Genomic DNA, 12,175 nt, shown 5'->3' on the forward strand with positions numbered 1-12,175 from the left:
AGAGACCTGGGGCTGTTTAGTCTGGAGAAGAGAAGGCTGAGAGGGGATCTTCCTCATTTATCTAAATACCTGAGGGGTTGGATGTCCAGAGGAAGGGGACAGGCTCTCTTCAGTGACACCTGGTAATAGGACAAGGAGTCACAGATATAAGCTAGAACATGGGAAGTTCCACCTCAACGTGAGAAGAAACTTCTTTACTGTGAGGGTGATGGAGCACTGGAGTAGGCTGCCCAGAGTGATTGTGGAGTCTCCTTCTCTGAAGACTTTCAAAGCCAACCTGGCTGTGTTCCTGTGTTGGCCTGCCCTAGGTGACCCTGCTTTGGCAGAGGGGTTTGGACCCAATGATCTCTGGAGGTCCCTTCCAACCCTGTAACATTTTGTGATTCTGTTATCTCCTGCTTTGTAGCTGAAAGCCATTTCAGCTACAGGGCCATGAGGATGAGCAGAGGGCTGGAGCACCTCTCCTGTGAGGACAGACTGAAGGAGTTGGGGCTGTTCCGTCTGCAGAAGAGGAGGCTCTGAGGTGACCTAATTGTGGCCTTCCAGTACCAGAAGGGGGCCTACAGGAAGGCTGGGGAGGGACTGCTCAGGATCTCAGGTAGTGATAGGACTAGGGGGAATGGAGTGAAGCTGGAGGTGGGGAGATTCAGTCTGGATGTGAGGAGGAAGTTCTTCCCCATGAGAGTGGTGAAGCCCTGGAATGGGTTGTCCAGGGAGGTGGTTGAGGCCCCATCCCTGGAGGTGTTTAAGGCCAGGCTGGACGAGGCTCTGGCCAGGCTGATGTAGTGTGGGGTGTCCCTGCCCATGGCAGGGGGGTTGGAACTAGATGATCCTTGTGGTCCCTTCCAACCCTGACTGATACTATGATTTCCTGTGTTGAATTCAGCTGCTTCTCAGCTCATCCTCATGCTGATACTCTTTCTAGATGCATCCAGTGACTTCCCTCATTTCTCCTCCCCTGAGCTGGTGAACAAATATGCCATCATGGAGCGACTGGACTTTGGGTACTACCTGCACCATGGGCGCCCAGCCTTTGCTTTTGGCACATTCTTGGTCCAGCAGTTGGTGAAGAGCAAATCCCCCAGACAGCTGTGAGTTCTCCCTCCAAAGAAATGACTGTTGGATCTTGTTCTATATTACTGTAGATCATGTATCACTCATTTCTAAGACATGTATATGGGGTTTAATCCAGATATATTCATTGATATCTTCACACTGTTGTGTGTGGGTTGTGAGCTCTGGGGTGGGCCTCTGGGCCCTAAAATTGCAGGCAAGTGTGGTTTGTTGTATTTCTAAGTTCAAATACTTTGGCTTTTTGTTAAAGTTTATTGAGTTTCAGGCTCTGTTTGCCATGGCTGAGGCTTCACCCTCATACTTCATATGAGGGTGAAGCCTCATGTTTCTTTTCATCAGCATGAAACTTCTGGGTTGTAATGGGACTTCAGGCTCAGAAAGTCTGAGTTTAGTAAACTTTGGAGGGGCTTGTTTCTGTGGGGAGTGTGCCTGTTTGGAAAAGGGCTTTAAAATCTTGAGCTCCTCACTGGTGGTGTTCTCCTTGTTTCAGGATTCAGCAAGCAGGGAATGAAGCCTGTGTTTTAGCTCTCTCCTCCTTCAGTGTACCTGCAGTAGGAGCAGCCTGTGTGTGCTTCCTGGAGTTGCTGGGTCTCAGCAGCCTCAAGCTCAGGGTGGACCTTAAAGTTGCAAACATGATTTTCAGCTACAGGACCCAAAAGGAAGACTCTCAGCACAATCCAATACGAGAATCTTTGGGTGAGGCTGTCTTTGGTTTGCTTTAGCGTCACGTGCTCTGTATTTACTGGGAGGAGAAGCAGTGATGGGTTGAAGGATGGTGCCAAACTACTCAGGACTGCAGTCAAAGCATCCTGCCCTTTGGGGAAATGGGAGTTTTGCTCATTTATTCATAGAATCCTAGAGTGGCTTTGATTGGAAGGGATCTCAGAGATCATCAACTCCAACCTCCCTGCTACGGGCAGGGACTCCTCTTGACTAGACTCAGCTGCTCAAGGCCTCATCCAACCTGACCTTTAACACCTCCAAGGAGGAAGCTTCCACAACCTCCCTGAGGAGCCTGTTCCAGTGTCTCACCACCCTTGTACTGAAGAACTTCTTCCTAAGATCCAGTCTCAGCCTACTGTCCCTCCACTTAAAACCATTCCCCCTTGTCCTGTTGCTAGACACCCCTGGGAAAAGTCCCTCTGCAGCCTTCCTGTAGGATCCCTTCAGGTTTTGAAAGGCAGTCTTCTCCAGGCTGAACAACCCTCAGCCTGTCCTCATAGCAGTGGTGTTCTAGCCCTTGGATCACCTCTGGACTTGCTCCAACAGCTCTGTGTCCTTTTTATGCTGGGGACACCAGAACTGGATGCAGTAGTTGAGGTGGGGTCTCACAAGAGCAGAGTCAAGGGGCAGAATCCCCTCTCTTGCCCTGCTGGCCACACTCCTCTTGATGCAGCCCAGCACACCATTTGCCTTCTGGGCTGCATGAGGGCACTGCTGGCTCAGGGGGAGCTTCTCAGCAACCAACACCCCCAAGACTCTTTCTTCAGGGCTGCTCTCAACCCACTGTGCACCCAGCCTGGATTTGTGCCTGGGGTTGGCCTGACCCAGATGCTTCCTGCTTTTGAAGGTGCATTATGAAGCTGCCATAGCTGCCATATGGCACAGAACCAGGAGTGTAGGAGTTGGACAGCTGCCTAAGGCTCAGTGTAATGTTTAGTAAAGCTCAGCTTAATGTTGTAATGATCTAACTGGGGAATTAAACAAAGGGGCTTTACCACATCTCTTTCCTCTTTGGTACTTGCAAACTGTCTTACAGCTGCAGTGAGATCAGATGTTCAAAGCTGTAAGGAACTAAAATTTATCCTAGGAATGACTTTAGGGAGTTGAATTTCTAACTAGAGGTCCACAGGTGTCCTTTGTGTCCCAGCTAGGAAACTGCTTTTTCATTTGTGTGGATACTTAATGATAGTTTCCTGATCATTCCAAAAACTTACTTAAAACTCCAGGAGGAGCTTTGAAAGCTGAAATTCCTTCTCAGAAATCACAAAGCCACTTTGGTGCCAGCCTTGGCATAATTGAACCTTGAAGCATTGGCTTTAGTGGGAGTTGTTCTGCTGGTTGGTTCTGGGACTCCTGAAGATACTAGCCATGCTCCAGCCCCAAATAGCTTCTCAAATGGAGTACTTTCTTCTTTCAAACAGTTGAGAAGTTAACAAAACTGGCTGATGGTGAAAAAGCAGCAGCAGAAGAAGTTCTCACCTCCTTAGAAGAAGCCTTTTGGGATGCAGTTGAGCAGCAAGGAATAAAGAAGTGAGTAGAACGTGATGTAAAGGATTGTGCTGGCACACTGGGGCTGGGCACTGAATGTTACCATTTGTGTGTGATGCTAAAGAGATCCCTGTGTGGTTTCTGGCAGTAAACTAAGCAGCAGTGTTGGAATTTAGAAGGTAGTCTTGACCTTTCCAGTCATGGAGGTGGTAGATGATTCTTGGCCAAGAGCAAGTGTGGTCAGCATGTTCCACTTGAATCTAGCCCACAGAACTCTTGCAGCATGCTCAGGAGTGGAGGTTGTTGACTTGTTTTCAAAGCCAACACAGAGTCATGGAATTGTTTGTGTGGGAAAAGGCCTCAAGATCCTTGAGTCCAGCTGTCAGCCCAACACCACTGTGGCCATTAAGCCATGTCCCAAAGTGCCATGGCCACACATCTCTGGAACACCTCCGGGGATGGTGACTCCACCACCCCCCTGGGCAGCCTGTTCCAATGCCTGACCACTCCTGCAGGAAAGAAATTGTTCCTAATCTCCAACCTAAACTTCCCCTGGGGCAATTTCAGGCCACTTCCTCTCATTCTGTCACCTGAAACTAGGGAGAAGAGACTGACCTCACTCCAGCCTCCTTTCAGGGAGTCGTAGAGTGCAATGAGGTCTCCTCTCAGTCTCCTTTTCTCCAGACTCAACAGCCCCAGTTCCCTCAGCTGCTCCTCACAAGACTTTTTCTCCAGCCTCTTCACCAGCCTCATTGCTATTCTGTCAAGACAGAACAATGGACCTGCCTTAGTGGGTGGGAAAATCCACAAGGTGTAGCTGGAAGCTCCTACAGTGGAGTGACCTTATCTGTAGTGAAGTCAGTGGTGTTGCTGATCTCAGGCCACCTCATGAGTTTAGACATTGCTAACATCCATAAACACCAATTACAGCCAAAGCTCTTTCACAGAATCATAGAATTGTTAGGGTAGGAAGGGACTTCAAGGATCAGCCAGTTCCAACCCCCCTGCCATGGGCAGGGACCCCTCATACTAGATCACATTGCTCAGAGCCACATCCAGCCTGGCCTTAAAACCCTCCAGGGATGAGGCTTCCACCACCTCCCTGGGCAACCTGTGCCAGTGTCTCACCACCCTCATGGGGAAGAGCTTCCTAACATGCAATCTGAATGTCAATCTTTTCTTCCCATGCAGGACCTCTTGTGACTCTAGAAGGCAGTGGGCATTGGTAATGCAGTTCTGTAAAGTCCATAACATCAGCCTGAGTACCTCCTACCTAAAGGAGTGTGCCAAGGCCAACGACTGGCTGCAGTTCATCATCCAAACCCAGCTGTACAGCTACCAGCCAGATGAGGTGAGCAAGCCTGGTGTGATTTTTGTCTGGAGATGGAGCTGATCAAGAAGGAACAACAGATTTCTTTTAACAAGAGCATTGTGGAGACAGCATCAGATTGAAGCCTCATCAGTTTGCAGGGAGTTAGGAGTTGTCTCAGGATGCTCTCTGGGCCTTTCTCTTACAGATGGATTTCCCAACTTTGCTACTTCCCTCTCCCTCTTGGTATGTGGAAAGCTAACACCAAACAATCAGATTTGAGTCCAGAGGGGGTTGAGTGCTCAGCAGGTATAATACTCACTGAATCACAGAATGGTTTGGGTTGGAAGGGACCTTAGAAATCATCTAGTTCCAATCCCACTGCCATGGGCAGGGACACTTCCCACTAGCACAGGTTGCTCAAGGCCTTATCCAACCTGGCCTTGAACACCTGCAGAGAGGGGGCAGCCACAGCTGTGTCACAGCACCCTCACTGTTAACAATTTATTTCTAATATCCACTCTGCATCTCCCCTCCTCAAGCTTCAATTCATTCCCCTTCATCCTATTACTACAAGCCCTTGTAAAAAGTCCCTCCCCTGCTCTCCTGTAGCTCCCTTCAGGTACTGGAAGGCTGCTATAAAGTCTCCCCTGAGCCTTCTTTTCTCCAGACTGAATAGCCCCAACTCTCCCAGCCTGTACCCATAGGGGAGGTGCTCCTCTGATCATCTGTGGCCTACTCTGGACCCCCACCTCCAGCAGTCTGATATCATCCATCTGATACTCATCTGTCACTGACTGGTTTCAAGGGAACAAGACCTTTGTTCTTGCTTCTGCCAAGAAGGGAAGTATTGGAAAAGCCAAGGTAGAGAAGCATTACTGCAGGGACAAGAACAGGCCATAATATGCTCCTGAGAGCATGAAAGTGACCTATTAAAGGAGAAGATTAGGGGGGGAAAAATTCCCTGATGGAAAAATCTTTATTATTAGTCAGTGCTGGAGAAAATTATCAGAGAGGAAAGATTTTGGTACCTCTGAGGTGAATTGGTCAGAAAAGCATTTGCCAAGAAAGGATTCAATGTTCCTTTGAAATGTAGTCAAAATGATGACACACAGCAGGATGAGGAAGTGGGAAGTTGGGGGTTTTAAGTCATTTTCTTACTGTTGTTGGGGGGCTGGTTTGTTTCTTTGTTTGTGTTTACACTTCCTATGTTCAATGTAGCTTTTAATAAAGCCACTCACTTTTCCTGTCCAAACCTAGATTGTGGCTTAACCCTTTGAGGATCATAAACCCTCCCCTTTTTGTTGTTGTTGTCTATGTGATTTAAACCTCTCTTGGCTTTTAATGACCAATCTGCCAAAATGACAAGCAGCTTGGGCAAAGTAATGGGAAGAAGCTAACTGGAGGATTCCAGGTAAGGTGACAAGTCAGCAGGGCTGGGATTTCACCTTGGATCTCTTTGTTGTTGCCTTGAAAATTGAAACATGCCATCACCCCCCCCCCCCCCAGCAACTAGTGAGGCTCTTCTGATGTTATGCTGGTGGCAGTGGGAGAGGTGTGCCTAAAGAGTCTCCAAGAGGTGTTTAGTGAAAGGATGAGCTTCAGTTGTTAGAATGATTCACACCCACACAACCTGTTTTCAGCCCTAGTCTCCAAAACTGGTCTGAAAGCTCAAATGTGAAGGGTGTTTCCTTTGTCTTTTTGGTGGGTTTAACTCTTCAGTCCTTCCTCCTCCCTTCTCCTCCTTCTCTTTGGATCTTGCTCTGAGGAGATGCCTTTGACTCTTTCCTCTTAGGTCATGGCCATCCTTCAAGATTTTACTCCTGTTTTACAAGACCACTTGATGTTGGCATTGGAGAAGTTACCAGTTTTGAGTCCTGAGAAAGGGCTGTTGAGGAGCAAATATGCAGACAGCCTCTTTCAGATCCTCCTTCAATGCCAGGGCAACTCCAACCCTTCAGGTTATCTTCTGACTGAAGGCCTGAGGCAGCATGCTCCCATTCTGAGTGTTTTAGCAGCCTGTTTCCAGGTGAGTGTTGGTGAAGTTGTTTGTCTTTCAGAGGGGTAAGTAATAAAGCAAGGATGGTTGTGCCACAGGCATGCTCAGTGGGTTGCATTGCTCAAGGTTTTCCTTCTCAGTTGTTGTAGCAGTTGTCAATTACATGACAGATCTGGCCAAGTGATGTGTCAGGAGGTGATGTTTGTCTCTGGCTGTTACAGAACTGAGGAAGCTGAGGCTAGGCTGAGAAAGTTGGGGTTGTATAGCTTGGGAAAGTGAAGGCTCCAGGGAGACCTTAGAGAAGCCTTCCAGTATTTGAAGTGAGCTACAGAAGAGCTGGAGAGGGACTTTGTACAAAAGCATGGAGTGACAGGATGAGGAGTGATGGCTTCCAACTGGAGGAAGCTGGGTTTAGGTTAGACATTGGGAAGAACTTAACCATGAGGGTGGTGAGGCAAGGGAACAGGTTGCTTAGAGGCAGTTGTGGAGTCTCCAAGGCTGGAAGTGTCCCAAGCCATGTTGGATGGGGCTTTGAGCAACCTGATCTAGTAGAAGGTGTTCCTGTCCATGGCATGGAGGTTGGAACTAGATAATCTGGAAGATGCCTTCCATCCCAAGCTGTTCCATGTTCCTCTGATTCCATGAAAAGCATCATTTCTGTCATTTGACAGGATGCAAACATCATTCATTGCCTCTGTGTTTGGATAATTACTACTGTGGATGATACTACCAGAGCTGAAGCCACAAACCATATCCAGAGCTCATCAGAAACCCACAGCTGGGATCTTCATGACCTCTCAGTTATCTGGAAAGTCTGTTTAAGAAAGCAAAAAGCTAAAACACTTCTCAATGGCTTCCAACTCTTTTTAAAGGTAAGATAAAGTCTTTTTGTGTGGTAGATTGAGTGTATCTCAGGTGATCTTGGAGAGGACTGTAGACTCCCTCTTTCTCACTGTTTGTGGCCTGTGTAAACTGGGTATAATCCACTGGATGTAATCTTTTCAGTGGTGCCTAGTGACAAGGGGCAACAGGCATAAACTAGAGCCCTGGAGGTGCCATCTTCACAGGAGGAGAAACTTCTTTGGTGTGAGGGTGCTGGAGCCCTGGAGCAGGCTGCCCAGAGAGGTTTGTGGAGTCTCCTTCTCTGGAGAGCTTCCAAACCCCCCAGGCCATTGTGATGCTGGGCAAGCTGCTGGGGGTGCCCCTGCTTTGGCAGGGGGGGTTGGAGTGGATCACCTCCAGAGGTCCCTTCCAATCCCCAACCATGCTGGGATTTGGGGAGTCTGTGAAAATCCCTGTCAAGTAAGAACATCTTAGAGTGGGAGTTCTTCCAGCTATTACACATCTGCAGATCACAGGAAAACCTTTGACAGAATCACCAGGGTTGGAAAAGACCTCAAAGATCATCAAGTCCAACCCATCCCCACAGAGCTCATGACTAATTCATGCAGTTTTAATCAATGAGAACTTTCTTCTTCTGGTACTGGGGGAAACAGATTCTACATGTATTGAGGTGCTTTGGGGGAAGAATTGTGACCTCTTTTTGTGTCTCAAAGGATTCCCCTTTACTGCATATCCTGGAGATGTATGAGCTGTGCACGAGCTGTAAGAAATACAATGAAGCTAAAAGCAAACTGGAGAAGTTTCAGGACAGTCTCAGCAAAGTAAGCAAAGTCCTCTTCTTTGAAGATCATCTCCTGGAGATCATCCCTTGTTAGAGTGTGATTGCCATCTAATGTCAGAGAGGAACATAATAATGAGGGAGGGGGATGCTCAGAATGAAGGATCTGGGGAGCTGGTTTGTGAAGTAACAGCTTGCAGCAGGTTCTCTTTATTGGTTTTGACAAGTGAAAACCTGCAGTGCCTTTTCCTGAGTGACTTTGGATTGATTGGATCAATCTAATCAATCCAACCAAATCCAATCAAGTTGACCTGGGCAGATTGAACTACAAAGTCATGCTCCTCCTGTGAGCTGTTTGCTCTTTGAAGGCCAATTTTGACTCAGGCAGAGCCACTGCTGGTAGATTGAATTCTTTGTGGTAAATGTGGGATGTTCTCTACTCAACCAAAACAGTCACAGTATCAAAGTATTGCTAAGGTTGGAAGAGACCTCGAGGATCACCAAGTCCAACCTGTCACCACAGACCTCATGACTAGACCATGGCACCAAGTGCCACATCCAATCCCCTCTTGAACACCTCCAGGGATGGGGACTCCACCACCTCCCTGGGCAGCACATTCCAATGGCTAACAACTCTCTCTGGGAAGAACTTTCTCCTCACCTCAAGCCTAAACTTCCCCTGGTGCAGCTTGAGACTGTGTCCTCTTGTTCTGGTGCTGGTAGAAGAGACCAACCCCTTCCTGGCTACAACCTCCTTTCAGGTAGTTGTAGAGGGCAATGAGGTCTCCCCTGAACTTCCTCTTCTCCAGGCTAAACAACCCCAGCTCCCTCAGCCTCTACTCACAGGGCTGTGCTCAAGGCCTCTCCCCAGCTTTGTTGCCCTTCTCTGGACACCTTCCAGCATCTCAACATCTTTCCTAAACTGAGGAGCTCAGAACTGGACACAGGACTCAAGGTGAGGCCTAACCAGTGCTGAGTACAGGGGCACAATGACTTCCCTGCTCCTGCTGGCCACACTATTCCTAATGCAGGCCAGGATGCCATTGGCCTTCTTGGCCACCTGGGCACACTGCAGGCTCATGTTCAGGCGGCTGTCAATCAGCACCCCCAGGTCCCTTTGTGTTTGGGAGCTCTCAGCCACTCTGACCCCAGCCTGTAGCTCTGCATGGGGTTGCTGTGGCCAAAGTGCAGCACCTGGCACTTGGACTTGTTGAATGCCATCCTGTTGGACTCTGCCCATCTGTCCAGCATGTCAAGGTCCCTCTGCAGAGCCCTTCTGCCCTCTGACTGACCAACATCTGCCCCTAACTTGGTGTCATCTGCAAATTTGCTGATGACTGACTCAATCCCCCATGATTCTAAGTCAAGACTGAGCTGGTAAACCGGTGCCTGACAGAGAACATCTACTGAGGCCAGGCAGCTCTTCTGAAGGAGTTTCTGGAGGAGTCTGTGATACCATCTCAGTTTTGGTAGCGGTGTAGACCTCTCTTTGACAATGCATTGCACACCAGTTAAGACACTGGTGCAGCAGTTGGTTTCCAGAGTGTTTTCCTGTGTTCTGGGTCACAAATTAGTTTGGTTCTTTCCTTTCCATCACCATTTTCTAGTTCCCTGAATGTCCTGGTAACTAACACTCCGTGCCACGAGTGATTTTCCTTCTTGGTGGTTCAAGCTGAGGCTGAATCAGTTTCCTCTCCCTTTGCACCGCTCACAGAATGGATGTGCTCAGTAAGCATAGAGCAGTGTGACAGGAGCTGGCAACCTGGCAGATCATTTTATCTACCCATTTCTGATCCTTCTTGCATCTTTCATCTCTTCCATCATTACCACCTGGTCACTCTCTCATAAAACTTGCAGATCAGAGTCAAGCCTGCATCAAGGGTGGGTCAGTGTCACCTCGGCCATGGCAGCTCATTGCTTCTTAGAGGGAGGTTTGAGCAGGTACCTTCCATGTCCAGAGTGATTCCCATCAAAATGCAGAACATATTTGCAATAAAATACCCCAAACCTGACCACTTAAAACTCTTTTCTTTTCCCTCTCTGCACAGCTCAAAACTGAAGAGGAACCAGCAGCTGCAGAATTGCCTGTGCAGTGGTTGGAATCACAGGCATTGTTTCTTCTTGAGTTGATGATGCAGCAATGTAGAACAGAGTATGAACTGGGAAAGCTCTTACAGCTCTTGGCTGCAGCAGACACTCTCCTGCTTGATGGTAAAGACAGCCCCCTCTGTTAGAGAACATCTCTGCTTGAAGCTAGAGTGGGTTTGGAGCAACTGAAAATGTGGACTTTTAAGTGCATTCACCCTGGTTTGGGTTTGTTTAAGGATTACATAGCCAGACTTTGTGCTTATCATGGAGTCATAGAATGATGGGGGTTGGAAGGGACCTCTGGAGATCACCCAGTCCACAACCTCTCTGGGCAGCCTGCTTGAGGGCTCCAGCATGCTCACATCGAGGAAGTTTCTCCTCATGTTGAGGTGGAACTTCCTGTGTTCCCATTTTTATCCATTTCCCCTTGTCCTCTCACTGGACACCACTGAAAAGAGCCTGGCCCCTCCTTCTTGACCCCCACCCTTCAGGTACTTACAGACATTCAGAAGATGCCCTCTCAGGCTGCTTCTTCTCCAGGCTTAACAGCCCCAGATCTCTCAGCCTTTCCTCATCAGACAGATGTTCTAATCCCTTCATCATCCTCATAGCCTCCCTTGGACACTCTCTAGTATTTTCCTGTCCTCCTTAATTGGGGACCCCAGAATTGAACACAATACCCCAGATGTGGTCTCACCAGGGCAGAGTGGAGGGGTAGGAGAACCTCTCTTGACCTGCTGTCCACATTCTTATGGTAAATTGCAGTGGTGAAGATGTAACTTGGGAAGTGTTTCATTTGCTTGCTTGCAAGTGTGGGTGAGGAGCACACCTCTTATCTGCAGAGGAGTTTAGTGTATGGATTTAGAGCTTATTTTCAGCCCCACAACAGCTTGAGAGTGTAAAATCTCCCCTTCTCTGACAGGGGGAATGCTGAGAGAAGTAGCAGCATTTCCTCAGCTTTCCAAACTAGCTGCCTTCAATTTGTTTGCCCTGGAGTCACCACCAGTGGGGAGGTGTTCAGGAAGAGACTGGATGGGGTGCTTGGTGCCATGGGTTAGTTGATTAGATGGTGTTGGGTGATGGGTTGGACTTGATGATCTCAAAGATCTTTTCCAACCTGGTTAATTCTGTTCTGTTCTATTCTGCTCTGTTCTGCTTTGCTCTGCTCTGTTCTGCTTTGCTCTGCTCTGTTCTGCTTTGCTCTGTTCTGCTCTGCTCTGTTCTGTTCTGCTCTGCTCTGCTCTGCTCTGCTCTGTTCTGTTCTGCTCTGCTCTGCTCTATTCTATTCTGCTCTGCTCTGCTCTATTCTGGTGTGTTGTGTTAAACAGGTCCTTATGTGAGGAAGCTCTGTGCACTGAGTGAGACCCTGAAGGACTCCTCCATCGCCATCAATCGCGCCATCCTAACCAGTTACAGCATGGACACCTTCCAGAGGGAGTGCAGGTCCATTCTGGAGCAGCTGCAAGAGAAAGGGCTGTTCTCTCTGGCTCGGGAGGTAGCAGCTCTGGCTGAGCTGCCCATGGACAACATAGTGACACGAGAGGTACAGTGCAGTTAGTACAGTGCAGTGGTGCTACTCACCTCTTGGTACTCCTCTTAGTGGCAGCACTGAGAATTGTTCCTCTCAGCCTTCCTGAGGCACAAATCGTGCTTCAGCTCTCTGCCCATGTTAACTGCAGGCAAGTTGACTGGAGGGCAGTGGAGCTGTCCTGCTGCCCTTCCTGTTTTTACTTAAAGTCATAGAATTGTTTTGGTTGGAAAAGACCTCTAAGGTCATTGAGTCCAACCACAACCTAACACCACCGTGGCCATTAAACCATGGTGTTGTACTGGGTGAGAAGGTGGATGGATTTGTTGCATATTGAGCCACTCA

At 48.5% G+C, this 12,175-nt stretch overlaps 1 protein-coding gene across 4 annotated transcripts in view; it reads left to right on the plus strand.

Annotated features, from left to right (window-relative positions):
• SPG11 (SPG11 vesicle trafficking associated, spatacsin) overlaps window positions 1–12,175 on the plus strand; it is a 63,939-nt gene that overhangs the window by 31,170 nt on the left and 20,594 nt on the right. For all 4 annotated transcript variants that reach the window (XR_010987970.1, XM_068143590.1, XM_068143591.1 and 1 more), the window contains 9 exons: window positions 926–1,091; window positions 1,565–1,770; window positions 3,219–3,327; window positions 4,477–4,636; window positions 6,390–6,623; window positions 7,265–7,465; window positions 8,150–8,257; window positions 10,263–10,425; window positions 11,631–11,845. Coding sequence is in view for 3 of the 4 variants with exons in the window: in XM_068143590.1 (XP_067999691.1) it covers window positions 926–1,091; window positions 1,565–1,770; window positions 3,219–3,327; window positions 4,477–4,636; window positions 6,390–6,623; window positions 7,265–7,465; window positions 8,150–8,257; window positions 10,263–10,425; window positions 11,631–11,845 (1,562 nt within the window). In the remaining variant the exon portion in view is untranslated. The remainder of the gene's footprint in view (window positions 1–925; window positions 1,092–1,564; window positions 1,771–3,218; window positions 3,328–4,476; window positions 4,637–6,389; window positions 6,624–7,264; window positions 7,466–8,149; window positions 8,258–10,262; window positions 10,426–11,630; window positions 11,846–12,175) is intronic.

Source organism: Melanerpes formicivorus, unplaced genomic scaffold (assembly GCF_026170545.1).
Source record: "Melanerpes formicivorus ecotype bairdi unplaced genomic scaffold, bMelFor1.0.p_v2 SCAF_10, whole genome shotgun sequence".
In the NCBI taxonomy this organism is placed as follows: Eukaryota; Metazoa; Chordata; class Aves; order Piciformes; family Picidae; genus Melanerpes; species Melanerpes formicivorus.